Source organism: Cygnus atratus, chromosome 7 (assembly GCF_013377495.2).
Source record: "Cygnus atratus isolate AKBS03 ecotype Queensland, Australia chromosome 7, CAtr_DNAZoo_HiC_assembly, whole genome shotgun sequence".
Lineage (NCBI taxonomy): Eukaryota > Metazoa > Chordata > Aves > Anseriformes > Anatidae > Cygnus > Cygnus atratus.
Window position 1 is genome coordinate 36,810,370 of NC_066368.1, and position 23,863 is coordinate 36,834,232.

Genomic DNA, 23,863 nt, shown 5'->3' on the forward strand with positions numbered 1-23,863 from the left:
CATCCAACCAGGACATTTCATGTTCAAACATCCAGAAGGAGGCAAAAGCACTTAATTATCATTTGTATTTCTAGAACAGTAGGTAATAAACTGTATTGCTTGCTTTTATAACTTGGAAGAATCTACATGAGACTACAGGTGTAGTCTCTCTACACCCAAAATGTATAAATTGCTAGAAATGAAAGGATGAAAGGCACTTCTGCTGACAAGGGAAAGGCAATTCAGTCAAAGGGCATCCATTGCAGTCCATTCTAAGATGCATACTATAAAAGCGTCTCAAAAGGCTAAGTAATTCATGAATTACAGATAAAGAAAGTAAGAGTCATGACAGAATTTGACAAGGTGGAACGGGACAGGGAAGATGGGCTTGTTTTTGCAGTGTAATAAGAACCTCTGAGAAAGTGCTTAAGTATGTTAAAGTTTCCATGATACTGTTCTACAACTGGTCTGTAATGTCTACCAAACAATTACTTTCAGAAATCTAGACTTGGATACACCTACCTCAAATACTGACAGGTCATTTCTTCTGTAGATTTCATTGGCTGGAGGATGAAACCACCCACACTTCTTTGAGTGCCTTAACAAAATGCTTTTACTTTTCATGTATTTAAGACAGAATTCACACAGGTAAAGCTTTGGTAGTCTGGAGAAAAATTACAAAGATATATTATTTTAAAAAAAATATTAAGTTTTGTAAAAAGAAAAGTTATCACAAAGTGACATGCTCCTCCTTCCCCAGTTTATTATAAGGTACCCTGAGTAAATGCTGCTTAAGTTTAAAAAACAAATTTAATAATATTAATTAAAAGTATCGCTACATTACAGGGAATGATTAAACATATACATTAGCTATTAGAAAAAGAAGGTAAGAGTTTAATCACAGTGAATCTGATTCAACAGAGTGTGACTGTGGTCAGCTATTTTGCGGTACAACTTTAGGTAAATCCCTGTGATTTGCCCCTTCCCACATTCCAAAGCTTTTGCTGTGGTCTCCATCAAAACAAGCACACTACAGTCATACCTCAAATTTCACCTTTTTTCTTCCAATAAAGACAAAGAGGACACAGCAGAATACAAAGAATTTCCTTCCCTTTAATTTTCTTTACTTTGGATACAGGGAAGATGTATAGGAGATAATACAGGAAACAATTATCTTCCTAATACTTCAATGGGAAAGCAATTGTGGTAGGACTATAATCCCTCACCCTTGCCTACGTTATTACTTAACTCAACCAGAGAAGCCTGTCTAAACGGTCCATATATGTGAAAAGTCTCCCTTCCACCTATGTCCATGAAACAACGCATCCTAGATGATGACTATTCCTCCAAGGAGGATTCAGTTCAGACAAGATATAAGTAACACACATGCCTCGTATCAGACAATGCTGACAAGTGTTCTACATACCACAAACTGCTCCTTTTCAATTAGTTTTGTGGCTATTAACCTCCATTTTAAAATTATTGGAGCAATGGATTGTACCACAACGTTTTAGAGCAGAGGAAAAACTGCTCTGAAGATATTGGCATATCCTGGGATCATAATCATGGCTTGCATGATTATAGGATTCTAAGAAAGTTTATCAACAACATAAAAATAGTTTAAGTGTTCATTCCATGATGTAATCCCACTGCACTTAGGGCCAAGAACTGTCTCCTACAAATGACATCTCATTGTTGTCTTGTACTAACGACTATTCATTATCATGCCTGTATGTAGAATTAATCTGCTTGATGGAACAGAGCTCTCTCTCACAATAGGATATAAATTGAGGGATTAAAAGAGTAACTGATAAAGAAGATTAACACTATAAAGGCATTGGAAATAACAGGAAACATGCTGTTTACACTTTTTTTTTAGCCCTTGTTTTTTGTATTATCAATTGACAACACATCCCTCATTCCCACTATGCCACAATGCTAACACTTAGGAATGAGAGGGAAGGAGGGAAAAGGTTTGAACAGACCACGTAACTCAGTTGCCTGCTGGAGTAGACGTCTTGAAGAACATACAGTTCTGCAAATTTCCATGTGTACCACATATCCAATGGATTCATGAAATATGCTTTTTCAGTACACGCCAAAATCAGCAGGAATCTACTGAGCACACATACTAGTTCATGCTCTCTGCCTGACTGAAGTGTCCTAGCACAGGCAGACAGAAATGGGACACTGTTGCCACACTTGGCTCACTTTAACTTTATTTATCTAATATTTGCAGATTTCTTGGTCCTTAAAAAAGAAGAAAGTTAACTTCTGGATGACAAACACGATTAACTGTTCTAAATGGCCACAAGTTAGGCCTTCCTGGTTTGAAGTTGTTAAAAAGAAAATACTAATACATGCTACAAAGTTAAAGTTTTTGCAGAACTGGAAAAAATGGCATTTTAAATGCAACTTTGATTAGAACTAGTAGAAAAAGAAAGACAACTCCTTGATCTCCCTTATAATTACAAAAGCATATCTGCTCTTAAAGTTACATGAATAAGTTACAAACAATTACAGAAAAGTACGAAAGTAAATCACAATTATCACATTAGAAAAAAATCAAAACAATATATGTTGACTTTGATGACTTGTTACCTTGCATATTCCTGTGGGTAAGGTGAAGAGTACCAGGTCTGTATCTCATATTTTCCAAACTCAATCACTGAGGGGTATCGCCCACTTGTTTCACCAGTGTTTTTACACCCAATTTTCTGTCAGGTATAATAAAAGCAAAATACTAGTTATAAAAAAAAAAAAAAAAAAAAAAACTAATCTTTGTATCAATTTCACCCAGTGAAGGTGTGACAAACCTAAAGTATTCAAACGTTGCTTAAGTTCTTCCAGTCCAGGCAGAGAACAGAGTTTGCAAAAAGCTAGATATAAAAAGGGAACATTCCTTTCAAGGTGCCAAACAAACCCGCAACCATGAAGTGAGGTCAGTAGTGCTTACAAATAAGCACATACAAATAGATGATGAATGGCCCAGCCAAAGAAGAGGCACAACTGCCTGAATCCTTTTCTGCAGAATCTAGTGGAAGGACTTTTCTGCAGTCCTGGTTCAATCCCTAAGCCGTTATCTTGTTAAAACAAGGAAAGAGGACGGATCAGCAGAACCTTTCTGGAGGTCCATTGGATTTGACCTCATAACTGTCCCCAGTATACTAAAATAAGCTGTTCTGAGCTAACATACTGAGGTTGAACTGATCAGAAAATGACTGCTAGACTAAATACAAAAACGAAATAAAAATAGAAAAATAAGTAATTTAATTGTCCCCAATTTCAGCAATCTTGCCTCATAACATTTTTGGACTGCATGTGAAAGAAATAAATGAGGAGGAGGTGGGAACCGTTTCCATGAGCAAATGGAAACACAGACTAATCATGAAGTTGATTCTTTAAACTTGGTTTGAATTTGCTGGTTAACACACTCTGAATTCACTGTGATACGGTCGTCACACTGACCTACGGCAAGTAACATCGGTTCTTTTACTTTTAACATGAAAAACAAATTAAGTGACTTGCATCGCTAGAAAAAGCACTAGACATAATGGTTTATTATGCAATTTTATAAAAAACAGCAGTTGAAGCATTACACGCACCTCCCTTCTGACCCAGGTTCTCAAAGACACTGGTTGCTTGAAGGGCAAAATCTCCTCATGATTGACTTGTGAAGAGCTTCTTGCAACATAGAAGCCTACTAGGCTTGCTCATTTCATTGACAAAGAAATTTAAAAGCCTCTTTTGCAAAAGGAAGATTCAGCTGCCATATCCAACTTCCTTGGTAAAGAAAACCAGCTCAGTTTCAGCAAGCTTTAGATTACCAGTACGTACCTTAAAGAAGAGCATCAACACCAGCTGGTATAAACAGTTTTAGTCAGATTTAACTCAAGCATTTTTACTACTAGAAGTCATCTATATTATTCAAACTCAAAGTGTGTTAAATAGTGGGGCAAAATAAAGTCATGAACTCACTAAATCCCCTTGCCTTCTACCAAGCAGTATTTGTTGGGACAGGCTTAAGTTTTCATAGCGGCTGCTTTCTCTGCACAGGACATCAAAGCACATTCTCACAGACCATCATCCTCTCAGTCACTACCATTATTTCAGCTGTGCTTAATCTCTGTTTAATCAATGGTAGTCTTGTGTCCAAAATGCTCAAGGATATCTTTCAAAATCTATCCCAAGTCTCAATTACCTGACCCATTCCAAAGCCTTGTCTCTAATCTAGGAGACTTAAACTGCATATACGCTGTCTCCCAAATTATATTTACAATAAGCATGATGCAGTAGGTCAAAAGGATTTTATTAAAAATGAAGAGAATATGAGAACGAAACTGGTTTTAATTTACATATGTAACTGCATTTTATGAGGGAGTATTGTGATATGACAAAGTGTAATGGCTTTAAACTAAAAAATGGTAGGTTTAGGTTAGATATAAGGAACAAATTCTTTACTATGAGGGTGGTGAGGCACTGGAACGTGTTGCCTAGAGAAGCTGAGGATGTCCCATCCCCAGAAGTGTTCGAGGCCAGGCTGGATGGGGCTTTGAGCAACCTGGTCTGCTGGAAAGTGTCCCTGCCCTTGGCAGGGGGTTGAAACTAGATGATCTTTAAGGTCCCTTCCAACCCAAACCATTCTATGATTCTGTAATTTCATGCAACATAGTCTTACCTCCAGGGAAAGCTCCCGAGCCTGTTTAAATACTTCCAAATCCTCCTGCGTAACTGTGTCCTTGCTTCCCACCAGAAATACATCTGTATTTTCTTGTTTGATGCTTAGTTTGATTTCAGTATCTGTTATTTAAAACCAGCAAAAAGTTTATTCACAGACATGAAGATTATGCATGCCTTACCAAAGTGTTGCTCCTAAATAGGATTGTAGCAGTTATAGCTGTTATGATTTCCCATTTTGACTAAATTTGGGATTATAAATAACAGAAATGAATCTTTCCTCTCTTCTGGTTCTGTAGTATGCTGTTGCGTAAGCAATTTTTGGTACTTGCTTGTCTTTCTGTCTAAGGCTTTACAGTCCAGTTCTACTAAATTAGTTTTGAACCTCATAAAAGGGAATATATTCTCTCATTAAAACTATGCCACTTGATAAATTTCAGGATATTCTACAAGGATATTCTATTCTAATAATAAAAATTAGAGAAAAACTTTCCCTTAAAAGTTGGAGACCAATGCTAAGCTAAGTATACATTCAAACGTTACCAGTATACTTTTTCTTAAATAAAAGTAATTATTAAAAAGGTAGTTTACAGCAGTACAGATCAAGTGTTGTGGAGACTATAGCAGGATGGAATTGTTCATGAAAAAGCAATGGAACAGTGGGAAATGAATTGAAATGCCCACCATTGTAAGCACTGACAGCACACAATCATAATGACAGCACTACTGCCAGAGAAAGGGCAGAGGAAGAACAAGGAAGTAGCATGAAGTGGCTATTCATGCGGTACTAAACAGCCATAAGCAACATCATGAAGGCATTTGGGGCTCCTAATGTCACTACAGATGCAAAAAATAATAAAAAGGTGGTGTGGTATTAGTCAGAAAAAACATTTTGGAGGTTTAGTCAGCATTAGATAAAAGGTCAGCTTCGTCGCCTTTGTATGAAAGTGAAGTAAGAATAAGAGAAATAGCTAAGACCTATGTGACAAAATAAGAATTTTGGTTTTGGACGGGACGCAGGTTTGGTTGGCGCTTTGACCTTTGCTTACCATCATCCTGATCAGGTTTAATTCTTCCGTCTGCCAAGCTCCCCTTCCCTGGTGAGGGGGTCCCCATCTGAGGGGTCACTTTATACTTTAATCTGCCTAGAATCCTGTGCTTTTTAAGGAAAGTTGTTCTCTTGAGGTGAGCAATTGCTTTAAAAGCATGTCCTCTAAACACACCCCATCCAGAGGTACATGCATGAGAAATAAACCTACTCCTAACCTCCTTCTTTCCATAGAAATGGCTATTAGATTTTGAAGTAGAAGATAATTCTGGTTTATGACACATACGCTTGGGTGGTGCATAGCTTGGGTGTCCCTTTTTTCGAGACTGTCCCTGAGCAGTATAGATATGCGAGAGTCCATCAAAGAGTCCCTTTAACTGACTATTACTAGGAAGACTACTAAAGGAGGGTGCGCTTGACTGACTGGAAGAACTCTGGGGAGAGTTAGAAGAAGTAGAAGTGCTGGATTTTTGTGAACTGGGGCTCTGACCAGAGATGGGGGTTGGGGGTAGAAGTGAAGAAGGTGGAGGTTTTAGCTTTTGTGTGGTACCTGTAGCCAACACAAGAGAAGTGCATGACTGTTTCTGAGAGACTTTTTTCCTTGGACGATAGTGCTTTGAAAAGTCTATTATTTCACCTCGTGATCTGCGACCATCAGGTGATGGTGTAAAAAACTTAGTAAGGCCATCAATAAGCCCTTTGGTTTTCTTGTTAACTTTAAGTGTAGAGGCAGATATGTAGGTGGAGGTGGTGGTGATTTTGGTGGTGGCACCAGGCCGAGTGGGGTCTGTAACAGGCAATCTGCTGCTTGAATCCTTCACAGATGCAGCATGACCAGATGAAGGTGTGGTACAGACTTTAGTCTTTTGACCCCTACCAGGTGACCCCCTTCCTGTGAATGCATTCACGGATCCTTCATCACTGGTTACAGACCTATGCAAAAATTTGGAAAACAAAAATCAGCATTAAAAAGACACAGCTACTGCCAAATAGCACTACACTTTATACATGTTACTTATGCCACTGTACTCAAAAAAAAAATTAAGGACATACACATTTTTTAAAGTAATTCACACTATGATGCAACATCCAACTTTTTCTCTCCCCTCCCCACCACGTTTCTTTTTTTCTCTGTTTAAATAAGGTAGTCCACTATACATATAAACAGATGCAGCTCAGATAGCAAGATCTCCCAAGTATACACCCTCTCCATCTACTTTCAGGCATGTTAGAAATGTGCATCTTTGGAGAAAAATATTAATGCACTGTTCTTGAGCACAGTAATGGTTTCATCACAATAGAATTTATTGTATAAACAAAGAAGATGCTCATATGCAATGTAAATAAGTTAATGCATATCAAAACATTTGCTTAAACTGTAGAGAAAGTCTATTAGTTAGCAATACAGTCAATTTTCAACAAACTGCTGTTTTTATCCACACTCATTTGATAACATATGTCAACACTAGCAATAAAAATTACCACCTAAGATATAAAAGAAAATTGAGGTCATTTATGGAGAGCATTACAACAAACCCAAACAAATGGCCTCTTTTTTTTTTTTTTTCCTAGAAATTGGAACAACAAGAAAAAAAAAATCACCATCAAGAAGAAAGATCAAAACTGTAAGAACAAGCAGTGTTTATAGAAAAACCACAAACCGGTCAAGCCTAACATGGAAGATGTTAAGAAAGAAAAGTGGTGACTGCTACTTGAATGCTAGGAAGAAAAAGGGCATGCTGAAAAGCCAACACTTGTGACAGCAGAAGTACACGTTCAGCTGGTTGCTAATGACTAAAGAGATGAACAACACTGAATGGCAAGCTGGAGAGTAAGTAGTATATTTTAAGTATATAGAAACTGAATGTTTAAAATTATTGGGAGTAAGAGAAATATCAGGAGGCATGATCAAATGGCAAATCCAAACAGAGCTATATAGTTGCATCAAATGCTTCCATTCCCCCTTTCCATCCTGCTCTTTGAAGTTAGCTCGTTTATTTTGCAGTGAAAAGTTCTCTTTCACAGATTTTGCCTTCTTAATTGAGATGCTGGAATAATTAATTCCAACAGGTTACTTCTAATTAGAGATCAAAGAGCCTGGGGCTACCATCTGGTATGCTGAACTCCAAGGGCCCACCAGTTTAAGAACTGGCCCTTTTCTACTCACACATCCTTACATTTGGGTAGCTCTTAAGAGGCAACAAAACCAAAAACTTAAGTCTTTCAAATCCTTTGCTGCCATAAGCTTGCGTCCATAACAAGACCTACTCTTACTACCACATGTACTAGCCTTTGGCACTAGTGGTGACTAACGCACCTGTTTTTAGTTAATCCTATATAGTAATTTGCCTGTATAGTATAATTGTGAAGGGTTTCCTACAGACAATCAATAGGCAGATGGTTATTCTAGGATAACTGGACAGGTTCTTTGTACTACACAAAAAGAATCAAGTGGCATTAGCTAATCTTACTGTATTTCATGTGACCACTCACATTTATGTATGACACTGCTGCCTTCTGTACATTACTATTACTTAAGTAGGATTCTATGAGAACACGTCTCTGCTCTTACCCAATCTCCTAACTATTGTTTTTCCAAAACAAAATTACTTCATGTAGATTAGACACTGCAGTAGTAGAAGCGTGCCCATTGTAATGCAAGTATTTTTACAAAGAAAAAAACTTCCCTAAGTACTAAACTAACATGCTCATGTGGTTCATTTGCTACAAAGAAAAGAAAACCTTTATATTCATAATTATCATCCAACATTACAGGGACTTTAACATCCTTTAACACAGCATTCACATTAAAAGCCATAGCTGAGAATTTCATCATCAAAAGCTAACAGTAAAACCCACACAAGCTTTCCAACTTTTCCCTTACAAGTGAGGAACGAGGGGAAGCGGAAATACTGTATCAGACAAACATGCCTGCTAAACCCACTGTGGAATGCATAAATCAAGGACACGTTTTTAGAATTCTCAAAGGGGTAACCACAAAGGTGTAGCGATAAACAGAGGGAGATGCACACACAAGGAAATACAGCCATTTCACCATGTAAAAACACTGAAAGGTGTATGGCTATTTCAATGACTTTTAAATACTTATTTAGTTAAGAGAAGGGAGAAATAAAAGTTTTTCATGCTTTCTTTCTTTATGAGCATGTTCTTATGAGCCATTACAACTACATTTTTGACTTTGATATAGTGCCACGCTACCTCCTAGGGTTCCTACCCAGAACTTTTGAACACGGACCTAAAGGAAAGATGAGATCCTGACATAAAGAGGAGAATAAATATATAGATAGTAAGCTGCACTACCAAGTACATCAACACGACTATTATGCTGTACTTGAGTACTGCCAGTATTTACTTTTTTTTTTTTTTTAATATATGTATGTGTTTCCCCTTTTACATGGTGATTCCACAAGTTCTTATTCTCCAAAATGCAAAAGTTCTACAGCAGCTAACATACAACTCAGAAGCATACCAGACAGGTTTAGACTGTAGAGAAAAATGGTTGGGTAACAGCCACATGACAAAACAAGTAGTAGGTACAGCCAGAAAGCCTTTCAGCTGCTGAGTTGACACAGCCAAACAAACTTAAATAGGAAGAGAAGGCACATGTGGACAGAAACATGAAATGGAGGGCAACATGCTATTGAAGTTAACACAGAATCTGTTCCTGTTTAAGACTGAGTGTAAAGACAACTCAGCATTTTAAACTACTTTAAAAGAAATCCTCCAACCAAGCCTTAAGATGTCCAATTACAGTGTTCCCTGGAAGGACAGATGCCAAAAGAATTACAGCATTCTCTTGTATTAGATGAACACATTCCTAATACGTAAAACAAATTGCAGCCTCTTTGCCTAGTAACCAGTAGCAGCTTAACAACATAATTCAAACGTATTTTTTTTCTAGAGTACCACTGAAACCAGAACTTCTATAGTATTTATATGTTGTGCTCTCTGGAATGGGTTTTGTGAACTGATACTAACAAATAAAGTCATTTTTATACTACATTTGAACAGGCCTTTGAACAGAACAGTCGCCTGAAATTATTTATAAGTAAATTCATTATTTATTATTGATTTAATATGGTCTCTGCATGTACATCAATTATTTTAAGTTACATATAAAGATAGCTGTGTCATGTATTACTGTACAGACTTTTATTTCTATTTGGTATAGGTGCAACTTGTATTAAAAAAAAAAAAGGGACCTAGAAAAGTAACTTACAGGAAGTTTTTTCCACCACGTTCTGACAAGATGTGAAAATTAACCATTATAAATAAAAAGTCATTATCCATTGGGCTAGAAGGTCTGCACTAGAATATTCATCACTTACTTTCCCCAATTTGTAACACAGTTAAAAACTGGTTGAAACTTGTTACTCTAGTACAGTAAAAAAAAAATTAAGAGAAACCTACAACATTCGTTGTTTTAGTTTATTTTTCGGTCGTCCGATAGGTTTTGCATATCGTCGCCTTATTTGGGCAGCTTTCTCATGAAGTAGCTTTCTCCCTTTCTTCTTTGGTCTACAGACCTGGCAAATCCACATCCCTACATAAAGGAAAAAAAGTTTAATTGTACACAATTTATTTAATCTGTCCTGCAGGTGTCTACCAAGACATATGCCATGTATGTAAAATTTTCTTATAAACAAGACAGGTGGAAGGGGAAGTAGGCAAAGAAAAGCGATCCCCTTCTACCTATACCTCAAAATTTTTGAGAGCAAAGTGCTCAAGGAAAGGGGGAAAAAAAAAGTTGCAAAAGAGATCACAAAAGATGGTGAGCAAATGGGTTCTTAAAAGAAAGCCTGTTATAGCTTGCTCTTCCTTACACTACAGATACATATTTATTCTGAAAAAATTAAGATGGGAAAAAATTACATGTGCATTACACAGCTAACTAGGCTAGAGTGTGCTAAAGAAAATACCAGATCACAACTATGTATGTTTGGTTTAATATACAACTTGAATTTGTCATCCTTTTAACATTAGATAACCATGTCTGAACACTCTTTGTTTGTCTGGTTTTGTGTTTTTTTTTTTTGCTTTTATAAATAACACTAGAAGATTTAAAGAAAAAAAGCTGGAAAAAGTCTGCAGTGTAATTTTAAGATTAAATAAGGAAAGCCATAAAGATGTGAGACCAGAAATGAGAGGTGCTATATATCAGAAATCTAGAGAACCTGAAGGACACAGGTGTTTTGTTTAAGTTACCCTTACATGAGGCAGCTGTCTTTTTCACCGGCTTTAAGGATTTCTACATCAATATATACACTCCAAACATTTTAAACAGCCTTTGCAAAACTTCACTCTCGATAATAGGCCAAGAACTCAATTCATGGTGAATTCGCCTGGTCAACTGACCAGAGGCCTTTACAGTTTCACAGAGGAAAAAAAAAAGAACTCAAAAAATAAAGTTCTGGTTTTGACATGATTGAAACTATATTGTTCACCAATGCAAAAGTAATTAGCATGATCAAGAGCTTTTGGTCACTTAATATGAGAAAAGACTATGAATGAAAGTATTTTCATTGAAAGTATTTTCATTATCACCTTTTGGCATTCGGGAAAGTGGTGGGTCACAGCACTCCATGTGGAACCCTCTATCACAGGAGTCGCAAAAAAGCATGTTATCCTGAAGGGGAGTGGGGGAAGGAAGAGGAAGAGGAAAAAAAGACTTAATACAGCATTGCTAGAGGTTGCACAACAGTGATTTGTATTTGCACATGTGCTAAGTATAGAGCTATGATAAACAAAAGTCAGGTAACACTGAACAGTCTAACTTACTGCATTTTTGCCTTGGATCCTACATGCACTGCATGTCTTGCATTCAATACACTGCCATCTTAAGGCCTTCACATTTGTTGTTAACTCAGGACAGAATTTCAAACATGATGGATGTCCTAAAAAAATAAAATAAACCACGACATATTTAAAGTTTGAGATTTAAGAAATACTGATGCTTATGTTCAACAAAATGTAGCCAGCACCACCAGAGCCTTGTAAGCACCAGCAGTTTTTAGAACTTTGCAATACATCATTTAACTCACTTCTTACCAAGAAGATACGGCAAAACTGCCATAAAACTCATTTATAAAGAGAAGTAGAAAGCTGACAACTGACGCCTGGGAAAAGTCTTCACAAACATCTGAAATATAATCTTTTCTTTCACTAGTTATACATGCGATGGAAATAACCAACTGCCATTGGTCCTGAAAAAAGCATTTCTACATACTTGAACCCACTCCTTTCACAGCAGTGCAACGAACAGACTAAATCTTTATACAAGACTGAATTAGTATCTTTTTCAAAATTTTCTAACTACCTACCAGAGAAACTTAATAGTTGAGCGATATGCATTTTTCATTCCTACTTATTACTAAGTTATATACGAAGAACAATTTCAGAGCAGTTAGAAGAAAAAAATGGAGTGGACAAGTGACACGCAAAAAGTTTACTACTACAGAAGGTTTAAAGTGAGGGACAAGATCACGTAGGGAAAGAAGAGTAGCTGAACTTCAGTTTCCCATGAAATTGCATTTTATTCCCTAGTGGGATCATCATCTTTTCCATGGCAGCCTAGAAGCTCTGCCAATTAATACAAGGTATCAGACAACTGAACACATAAAACACCTTAGGCAATACTGGCAGTGACTTCTCTTGTCTTCAACAATCTCAAAGGAGTGTAAACCCTTAATCCATAAAAGATAAAAGCACTGTTAAATAGGAAAGAACAAACCTTCCCAAGGAAGCACTTATATTTAGAGATCATCAAGGACATCAAGTTGTAAGGGAGGTAAGAATCCCTGATGCCATGCTGTACCGATGTCATGAGAATGCATGATGCTTTCTTCTCATTGCTAGAGGCTGGTAAGTACATTCTTCCAGGTAATGGTCTAGTGATGGTGATTCAGATTTTGTCCATCTATTGTTTCTCTCTCAGTCTAAACCACCACAGCTAAACCACTACAAACAACGATACAGGCTAATCCCCCTAAGCATTTGCTATTTTAATCTTCCAATAGACTGAGGCAAGAACGACAAAGATGAATGAAGGAATGCAAAAACCACTTCAAAATCCGAAATCTGTACTGACTGTTTCCTCTTACAGCACGTACCCAAGACTTAATCAATCCACTTCTTGTTAAAAAAGGAATTTAAACAGGGTAAAAATACCATTTTCTCAAAATAAAATGTAGAAATATAATCTGTAAGTAAAAAAAAAAAAATCAGGAATAAATTCCACAAATACTTTCAAAAACAGAAATATCAGAAAATGTTGCCCTTTGACTCTTACCATGCAGTTTAACAGAAATTAACAATTTGTATTTATAACTGATTGCACACCTAAAGTAGCTATTTCTCTTGGAAGTTACAAATGCACCATGGAACTGCAAAGTGCAGTTCAGTGTCACTCTGTCCCTTTCAATAAAGCATAATAAGTGCTTGATTCAAAAAAATGCCTGCTAAGAAGGAAAAAAGCTCCCTGAAGTCAATAATATTAATAATCAATATCACACTTATTCCATCAACCATGACTTAACATGTACATTAACACATTAAAGTGTTACCATAAGCCAATTATCTCCTTATTCATAACTAGAATTAAATACATCTACCATGCACAGAAGTGATTTACTTCAAGGCATAAATAAGCAAGCTGTGGTTTAACTCATTGATTTTAACTTTGAAGTATGTTTATCCTTCTCAGTTATTACCTTAAGAAAGGCTCATTCTCACTAGTTGGTAACCATGCACAGACTAAGTGTAACAGGGTTACGTAATTTCTCTGTTATCTACCAACGTAACGTTCTTCATTCAAGTAATTACACAGCTTAAGACATTTGTTCCTATCCTTAAAGGTTCTATTATCAAAAAAAAAATCATGAAAAACATCTACTGGGATTAAACATGAAGACTGCCTGTGACTCAAAGTCCTTCAGACACAAGTAACTGTAGGCTGGAATTGTGCAAAGGGAAGTATCATTATGCACTTGCCATGTTCTTTTACTGTCGTCCCTAGGTATGCGCTACTGGAAACAGCACAGGTTTTTAGATTTCCAAATACAATACGGTATTTTTCTTTACTAGCTGGTAATAGTTACATTCTTCATTTTGGACGCAAGATTGTATAGGAAAAATACAGCATTAACAAGAAGTGGGTTATGCCTAACAGACATGAAGTAGCAATCAACGCAGGCTCTACTTCTATAAGTGACTTATATTTTAAACTACTTCCATAGTTAAACCAATTTCTGTAGTCCATTAAACAGAGTCACTGTGACCTTCAAACGTAAAGAAAGCACCTGTAAAATTGCTCAAGAGGGAAAGCATGTTTTTGGCTCTGAAGTCCCTATAATCTCAGCACTGACTCATCTGAACAGAGAGAACATACTATCTCCTGCATATTCAGAAGCAGATATATCTGCCAAGAGGTCTTCACCACAGAATCAGGGAAGGATGAGGTTGGGAGGGACCTCTGGAGGTCAGTTGTCTGGTCCAACCCGTTGCTCAAGCAGGGGACACCTGCAGATCGGTAACCAGGACCACATCCAGGCAGCTTTTAAAGACCAAGGAAAGAAACTTCACAACCTCTCTGGACAACCTGTACCAGTGCTCAGTCACCCACACAGCACAGAAGTGCTTCCTTATGTTCAGAGGGAACCTCCTGTGTTCTAGTTTGTGCACACTGCCTCTTGTCCCAGCACTGGGCAACACTGAAAAGAGCCTGGCTCAGTCCTGGCTGCATCCTCCCTTCAGGTATTTATGGACTTGGACAAGATCCTCCTGAGCCTCCTCTTCTGCAGGCTGAACTGCCCCAGCTCTCTCAGCCTCTCCTCGTAGAAGTGCTCCAGTCCCTTCACCATCTTGATGGCCCTCCACAGGACTCTTTCCAGTATGTCCAAGTCCCTCTTGTACTGGGGAGCCCAGAACTGGACACAGTACCCCAGTAACATTCTATCAATCTCCACACTGAAACAGCAATTTCTTCTGGTCCAATCACTTGACTTTGTTAAGTTCACAAACAACACCAAGTTGGCCATGAGTGTTGATCTGCTCACAGGTAGAAGAGCTCTGTAGATGGGCCTGGACATGCTGGACCCATGGGCCGAGGCCAAGTGTGTGAAGTTCCAGAAGGCCAAGTGCTGGGTCCTGCATCTGTGGCACAACCACACAGACTGGGGGAAAAGGGGCTGGAAAGCTGCCCTGCAGAAAGGGACCTGGGGGTGTTGGTCAACAGCTGGCTGAACACGAGCCAGGAGCATGCTCCGGTGGCCAAGAAGGCCAACAGCATCCTGGCTTGTGTCAGAAATAGCGTGGCCAGCAGGACTGGGAAAGTGATTGTCCCTCTGTACTTGGCCTCAGTGAGGCCGCACCTCGAGCACTGTGTTCAGTTTTGTGCCCCCTACTACAACAAGGACATCAGGGTGCTGGAGCATGTCCAAAGGACAACAAAGCTGGTGAAGGGCCTAGAGAACAAGTTTTATGAGGAGCAGCTGAGGGATCTGGGGTTGTTTAACCTAGACAAAAGGAGAGTCAGTGGAGACCTTATCACAGGTATCCTCTCCAGTTACTTTCAAGGAGACTATAGCAAGGTGGGGATCAGTCTCTTCTCCGAAGCACTAAGACGAGGAAATGGCCTCAAGTTGTGCCAGAAAAGGCTTCAGTTGGATATTAGAAAACATTTGTGGTGGTTTTACTCAGGTGGACAGACGAGTTCCACCTCAGCCCCTCTCTCACTCCACCTCCTCAAAGGGGAAGCAGGAGAAAATATAATGCAAAGGGCTCAAGGGTAAAGATAAGGACAGGGAGATCGCTCAAAAATGATTGTGATGGGCAAAACAGACTCAGAGCCGGGGGATAGTAAGATTTATTGCCTATTACTAGCAAGCTAGAGAAGTGAGAAACAAAGGAAAGAAACCAAAAATGCCTTCCCCCCATCCAGCCACTTCCACCTCCTCCCCCCAAGCAGTGCAGGGTAATGGGGAATGGGGGCTGCGGTCAGCCTATAGCGCTTCATCTCCGCCGCTCCTTCAGTCACTCTCGTCCCCTGCTCCACATGGGGTCCCTCCCACGGGATGCCATCCTTCCCGAACTGATCCAGCTCTTAAAGAACTGCTCCAGGTATGGCTCTATACCACGGGGTCCATTCATCAGGAACAGACTGCTCCAGCATGGGTTCCCCACAGGCAGCAGCTGCCCCCCCAGATCCCCTGCTCCTGCATCGTCTCTTCTCCACGGGCTGCAGCTCTGGCTCAGAACCTGTTCCGGCAGGGGTCCTCCACAGGCCACAGTCTTCTTCAGTGCAGGTCCACCTGCTCCATCAGGAACTCCTCCACAGGCTGCAGCGTTGAACCCTGCTCCATCGTGGTACTCCATGGGCTGCAGGGGGACAGCCTGCTTCACCATGGTCCTCACCACAGGCCGCAAAGGACTTCTGCTCTGGTGCCTGGAACACCTCTCCCACTCCTTCACTGACCTTTGCGTCTGTAAGGCTGTTTCTCGTTCCTCTCTCTCCCCCAGCTGCTGTTCCCAGCAGTTTTTTTGTTTTTCTCCTCCTTTCTTAAATCTGCTCTCACAGAGGCACAAACAACATCACGTATTGGCTCAGCTCTGGTCAGCAGCAGGGCCCTTAACTAACATGGGGCAGCTTCTGGATTGTTCTCACAGAAGCCACCCCTACGGCCCCCCGCTAGCAAAACCCTGCCACATAAACACACTAAAACATTTCTTCACTGAAACAGTTGTCAAATATTGGAACAGGCTGCCCAGCAGAGTAGTTGAGTCACTATCCCTGAAGGTCTTCAAAAAACATGTAGATGTAGTGCTTAGTGACATGGTTTAATTGTGGAGTTGCCAGTGCTAGGTTAAATGCTAGACTAGATATCCTAGAGGTCTTTTCCTACCTAAATGATTCTATGACTTTCTTTTAAGCCTCAGCAACATCAATATACTACAAACTTAACAGACTACAGGTAACTTCAACCTTCGAAAGCTGCCAATTTCCACCAGGAATACATATATAAGTTTAGTTCAACCTTAAAAAAAAAATCAAATGCTTTAAAATTTTCTTGTCTACCCCAGTTAGAAGAGGTGAAGACTTGCAATATGTTAATGTGGTAAAAATAGGTGAGATCAGGAAGTTAAAACAATGTCTCACTCCTGAGTGAAGAGAACTCCTTTAACAAGTCCACTTCTGTTTCCTCATTGCAAATTTGGGTCTTGTATATTCTTCAAAGGATCTGACAAAACAACAGTCTTAAGAGAACAGTGTTACACTACTGACAACAATTACTTACAGGGATAAATTAGATACGCTAACATGTTATTTTTAACATGAAATACAAGTGTTGGAAACAAACCTATAAAGTAATTTGCAAAGAAAAATGTGTTCAATAACATTTTAGGTAGAAAGCATTATTAATTAGGGTGAACTTAACTACAAGGAGAAAGGATCAGTGCATCTAACTTGGACATCCAGTATGTTTTTCTAGCTACAGGTTTCTTAGCAGTTAATTTTATCCAACTAGCCAACCTCCTCCCACGTATGGTAGTAAACAAGAGTAAAAGACAATTTCCATATTCCCTTATGTACCAGTTTAATACCAATAGGCAGCCAAGCATCACCACGCTGCTCTCTCACTCCCCATCCTCAGAAGGAAGAAACAATGAAAAAAGCTTATCGGTTGAGATAAGGACAGGGAGATCACACACTGACTGCTGCCACAAGCAAAAGAGACTCTGTATAAGGGAGATTAATAAAACAAACATTATTATATATTATATGCCTATTGATAACAGACCAGAGCAATAAGAACTAAGAGGAAACTGAAAACACCTTCTCCCCATATCTGCTCTTCTACATCCTTCCCCCATGCAGCTGAGGGGAATGGGGGTTGCAGTCAGTCCACAACACCTCCTCACAGATGCTCTCTTCCCCCTGCTCTGGCACAGGGTGCCTCTCACAGGATGCAGTCCCTCCTGAATTGATCCAGCACAAGCTTCCCTCAGACTCAAGAACTGCTCCAATATGGGTCCATACCACAGGGTCCATCCTGCAAGAACAGATGTTCAGTGTGGGTCCCCCGTGGGCTGCCACCAGATCACCTGCTCTTGTGTAGGCTCCTCTCCATGGGCTGCAGCTCTGGACCGGAGCCTGTTCCTGCTCTCCATGGGCTGCAGTTGCCTTCAGGCCACATCCACCTGCTCCATTGTGAGCTCCTACATTTCAGGCATACCCTGATCTCTGTTTGTAAAGCAGCCTCCACAGGTTGCTTTCCAAACATCTCCTGTCCCTGTTCCTCTTGAACTGATTAAAAACCTTTGTTGTTCTGCTCTCCAGCTTCCCTTACCCACATTTGATCACTAACCCTCCTGCTTTCTCAGCCTAACATAATACTTATTTGGAATAATAAAACCCACCATTGTTCTACTTGTATTTTTTGTTGGTTTTGTTTGTGCTTTTTTGTCGCTCTTAAGTATTTATTATAGTTTCCCGGTAACTCAAACTTCTTTCTCCCTTTCAAAAATCTGTCAGCAGCAGCTCTTTAGTTGCTTCTGCACCTCTTGATTGTGCAAACAGAGGTAGAGTTTGATTCCAGTTCTCAAGTCTATTGATTTTTCAAAATCAAAAGATAGCAAGGGAAAAAAAAGCAGGAAAAAAGGAAGGAACAATATTTGCTTTCATAATAGAATTTGTTTTCTCTTATCTGACATCCCTCATCTTACTCCCTTACAAAACACCCTGTGAAAAGGGACACAGCAATGCATTTCATTTTCACTACCCAAATAGATTATATCACAAAATCAGAGTGATATTAGAGAGGTATATTAGAGAGGTGTTCAAATACCCAAATAGCTTCTGCTTTCAGAATGCAGAAGCATTACCTGAAGAAGCATAAGCAACTGAAACAAAAAAACTAAGGCAAAGCAGACATGCCAGTAGTGGGCACTGCAATTTAATCTCTGATCAACTGAACAATTTGCTTGCTGTGCACAATATGCATTTTCTTTTATGTTTCTTATACAGTAAGACCAGCTTTGAGACATACTGCAGTGTGCAAAATTACAAATCCAATTACAATAACCTCTACTTGAATGAAGTTTTATTATATACTGCACTGAAATTGGTTTTTCTTTTAGTTAGGCATCAGTAGCTAAAGTTTAACCACGCAGCAATCTGATTGGCAGTCTCAACATTTCATTCTTCATATAAGGTACATCTGAGGAACTAATTAAAGATAATTCACTCTTAATGAGGCAGACAGAATGTATCAGTGTTAATTCAAAGGGAAGCTGATCCATGAAAGTCAAGGCTTCCGCAGTTCCAGAGCCCTTAGACTTACCAGGGATTACTCCATAACAGAAGAGCTGTTATCTGAGGTCACCTGATTAATATAAACTTTGCGTACCACAGTACCACAATAGCACAAATCCTATTAAACTTCCAAATACTAGAACACAGATTGGAAAGTACCAGAATCCTGTAAGCCATATTGGAAGGCCATTTAACAAGTCTAAGGGGTTCAGTGTAAAGCCACTTCCTTATTTCACTGTTTAATCGTTTACTTAAATATACTAGAAAACAAACTGGTTAGAATAAAAATAATCTGTCCAGGGTGATGGATTCAGAAGCACACAATGAAAAGCATACCCTGATGAACTGAAAATACATTTTTGTTCCATACTGGTTTGTTTTTACTTGAGTACTTTTATAGCTATCACAGTACCAAAAGATTAACCATCTTCAGCATCACACCTACAAAATTGTGAGAGATATATACTCTGAATTTAAAGACATTGAAACAATATTTTCATTTACATCCTTCTCAAAAGCAGCGATGGCTTACTCAGACCCTACTCATTTACCACCCAAGCACTTCCCTCATTTTCTTTCTGACACAGAAGGTTGTATGGCTGAGCACGGAACCGATCAAACTTGCCATCTTTCAACTACATTTGTTCCTCAGTCCAGCTCACATGCAACCGCGTGTACCAGGGCAGAAGAAGGGGTAGCATGTTGCAGGTTGTGACTTTAAGAAGCAGTAGTGCTAGTGTGTCTGTGAGCTGGGATGGGATGATCTGCACTGCAAAAAGCTTTGCTGAAAGTACTTCCTTAAGCAGCGGTAGCTTGCGTGGGCAAAAATTCTTTTAATGACACAGCTAACAAGAGCAGTCCACCCAAGTGACAAGCTCTACTGGTCAAATAACTCTTCTTCTGATATAAAGCTCTTTTTACACAGGGGATTTTCTTTTAGAATAGCTGAACTGATCAGAGGATTTTCACAACCCAAACTCGACAGTTAGGCCAGCTATATGCCATAAAGCTTTTTCTAACAAGGTCTTCATGAGTTTCAAATCCCCCTGCAAATCAGCAATAACCTAAGCCAAGAACATGCTTGGTATCATCCATGTGCAATCAGTGCTCGAAGCAACAGTGTGCTACAGCTTCCAAAATTAACCCAGATGGTTTCAAAATTAAGCCAGATGATCACTTTGCTAGAAGCACTTGCATTCAGATCAGCTGCACAGGTACAGCAAGAGCAGCTCCAGTGAACAGCAGCAAGGTACATGTAAGTGGATGGTCACTTCATTGTGTCTGACAAGCAGTGGCCTCCGGTTTGCCTACATACCAGTTCCCATACCTGCTATTGGATCAACTCCACCACCACCCACACAAACACCTTTCAGGGAACAAGCAGTGAAGTATAACCCTCCTTTATCAAACAGGGTCACTTTCTTGGAAGGGGGAAAATAAGGACCTAATATCAAAAACCATCCTATGCATTCTGACAAAGAAGTTCTTGATATAAAAATTCATCCCATTTCATAAACACTTTTTGCAAAGTAATTGAAATCATTCAAAGGGGAAACTGGATTCTCACACTAGCTGAAGAATATGAAGAAAAAAGGAGTGTACTATTTTCTTCAACTATTTTTTTTTTAAAGTTCTGCTTTATTTATGTAACTTCATAAGGAAGCAAACACCTAGCTCATTAACTGCCGGACTTCTTTGTACTTGTAAAATATTTACCTGACTCCGTAATTTTCCTGTTACTAGCCAAAAGACTTGTTCTTCTTACAACTCCCTTTTTCCCCTGAAAGCCATACACATTTTCTGTTGAGTGAAACACAAATGTGATGTTTCTCCTAACAGTTTGAGTAGGTTATTTTAAACACTATACAAATTACCACTTGAGTAACAAAAGATTTTTTTACAAGAAAATTAACTGGATACACAAGATACGTAACAGCAAAGACTGCTACACAGTTGTCTTTTTTTTTTTTCCATTCTTCCCCAACGTCTTAAATGCTGCAAATGAGTACAGAATTCCTGATGCTCATTTGCAGGCACAGAGCAAAACTGAGTTTTCAAATCAAGCACAGAACCCCCCAGAAAAATCACACCATCCAGCATTCTGCAAGTACCATTTCCCTATAAATTTCCTCAGCATGTCTAAACTGTGGGCCTACAAATGAATTCAAACAACTCATTGGTAGATGTCTGACAAAATTTTATTTAAAAACCTGCCTCTCCCACTGCCTCACCCAACACACTTTGCTGTAGCTGTCAATCTATGTCCAAAGGGAGAATGGCATTCTCACATTAAAAATACTTTAATACCTTAAAAACAGATTTATACATAAATATTTATAATATTTGTAAATTCATCCAACTTACCACTGCTGCCACAGTCTGCACAAGACAACAGCTCTTCTGGTTTTTTTTCACGATTTGATTCTTTCGTTCCCAAACAAAAGCTACATATTGGGATGGGATCGGCTCGTGGCTAGATTTAAAAAACAAACAGGCGTAGTTAGCTTTATTAAGCAAGAAAAAAAGTTACCCAAAAACTACAGACACAGGCAAACCCTTCTCAGGGGCCTTTTCTCTCTCATATACTTGAGTTCAGAAAGTCAGTTTTAATTGACATTTTGTTGTATTATGTATTAATTACAAATTTATTTGCTTTTGAATAAGATTTATCATCTTAACATCTTTCAAAACCAAAAGTTAACCCATAATTAGCAACTTTTTGTACTTACCCATATAAAGATCTCCAACATGAGGTTAGTGTTAAAAAAAATCCAGGAAAAATAAGAATTTTAGGACATTATTCTTAAATATACTATTTCAGCTCCAGAACACAAAGAAATCATTGGTTCAGCTGTAATATTGCTTCAAAGATTAAGATGCAAACTAGTTTTTATTACAGCTGAATAGAGTTCCTTTCCAAAGGAGTACGTGTACGCGTGTCAATGTTAAGACATACTTTATCCACTTCTGTACAATGGATAGCTTCCTTGTGCCTCTCTCTGAAACTACCAGTTTAGGTTAAAAACACTGGTTTCAATAGATCAACCGTTAGTTGATGGGACTCATCACGCTGGAACAATCTCATGCAATTACAATAAAACAAACATGTAAACCTTTCAATACCTGCAATTAACACACAACTTTCCACAAAAACTATTAAAAACCCTACAAATTTACTTCCTCATTCTCCCAATGACAAATTCTCAGAGATTTTCAGTGAAACTAGTTACCTGCATCATCTAAATACATAAATCAGTAGTACTTGCACAGAAAGTCTATAAACAGGATCTGTAACAAGTAAAACTAGGTGCAACTATTTCTTCAATGGGATACTCAAAGTAATAAGTACCTTCCCAGATAGGGGAAGACATATTCATACCTGTAGAGTTTTCCACCTGTCAGTTTAAAGTAACATACCTACAGATAAAGGAAAACCCATTACTTACAATTCTTGCCAGTAAGAGATCATAATTATAATGATCTGTCCAATTATTATCACTTTAAGATGTATTTACATGAAAGTGGTATTAACCTAAAAAAATACATACACTACTAAAAATTAGCTTTTTGTTTAATCACTCAGACCCCAATAAAAAGCAGTAGAAAAATGGTTCAGAGCTATCTAACTGTTCAGTTGCAGCATCCTGTGAACATTTCTTAACTTTAAGAAATGTTTAACACAGATAATTTTAAGATATTTAAGTGGAAGCCAGTAAAAACCTCATCTTGGCAATGATACTGTTCTCTTTTCCTTTGATATAACAGTGCTTTAGCCATTTCAGAAATGCTTGCTCTGATAAATTATTTACAAAACATCACATATCATTCATGTAATGAAACAAATCCAGGTCCACACACTCATTTATCTTTCCAAGACTTTTTTTCTTGCTCTAGGAAAGACATGGCCATTAGCCAACATTCATGTACTTTCCTATTTCAATCCCCTTACTCCACCCCCCCCCCCCCTTTTTTTTAACTGAAGGTAAAATAAAGGACAAAGGTTGTTGGCAGTTCAAGGCTACAAAGACTGATGTTCCCATACCAAACGCAGTAATAGAGAGCTTGCAAATCCTGTCACTTCACATATAGGTTTTCAAGAAACTTACAGGCTCCTGTATATATTTAGGAGCCATTTACATTAATAACTGTGAACATTACTAGGTCTGATCTCTGAGCTACTGACATTAGTTAATACAGACGTTCCTGTCAGCACACTAAGTAAAGCCTAGTTTCATGCTACTTGAACTTGCATAGCTAAAGCAGAACTGCAGTCATCCTGGTGGTATTTTTGTCCCACAACTGACTCAATTAGGATGAACCATAAAAAGTCTTTGTCAGCATATAAAACAAAGAAGCTCATCTCCTACCTGTATCATTTTTCAAGCCCTAATCACTAGTTTCTCACCTAAAACACAGTAATCAAGTATCATTATTCTCTGGAACACAACTGTTAGTCAACATCAAGGTTAATTCCATTTCATCTCTTACAGAAACTCGTCTGGCCAGTAATTCGGTGCTGGAGCAGCCATAGGTGTCAAAACACTGACACAGTACACCGGCTGGCCTGGGAATCAGGGCATCCTTGACAAGGGCAGCTGGGAGCCCCAGATCTCCCTGATGGGCACTGAACAGAGAAGCTGTGATAACAAACCGATGGTCTGGGAAAGCAGAAATCGCCATCAGCTACTGGCTGTACCAGGAACTAGTGTGCAATCCCCACACATCTCCAAACACCCAAAAGCAGCTTGCTTTCTACTCAGAGATGAGCTTCTCTTCCAAAGCTCTCCTGCAAGAACTTCTCCACGCGAGACCTCCAGGACAGGACAGGC

The 23,863-nt window shown here is 38.9% G+C and overlaps 1 protein-coding gene across 11 annotated transcripts in view; it reads right to left on the minus strand.

Annotated features, from left to right (window-relative positions):
* The window catches only part of KAT6B (lysine acetyltransferase 6B), a 111,243-nt gene that overhangs the window by 36,228 nt on the left and 51,152 nt on the right, over window positions 1-23,863 (minus strand). For 5 of the 11 annotated variants that reach the window (XM_035540352.1, XM_035540344.2, XM_050711963.1 and 2 more), the window contains exons 3-10: window positions 21,399-21,507; window positions 11,504-11,619; window positions 11,270-11,351; window positions 10,136-10,268; window positions 5,706-6,637; window positions 4,658-4,779; window positions 2,581-2,696; window positions 502-643 (exon numbers count right to left, since the gene is read on the minus strand). In XM_035540352.1, coding sequence (XP_035396245.1) covers window positions 502-643; window positions 2,581-2,696; window positions 4,658-4,779; window positions 5,706-6,637; window positions 10,136-10,268; window positions 11,270-11,351; window positions 11,504-11,619; window positions 21,399-21,507 — 1,752 coding nt within the window. The remainder of the gene's footprint in view (window positions 1-501; window positions 644-2,580; window positions 2,697-4,657; window positions 4,780-5,705; window positions 6,638-10,135; window positions 10,269-11,269; window positions 11,352-11,503; window positions 11,620-21,398; window positions 21,508-23,863) is intronic. The other 6 variants (XM_035540377.1, XM_035540359.1, XM_050711965.1 and 3 more) reach the window with 2 other exon arrangements.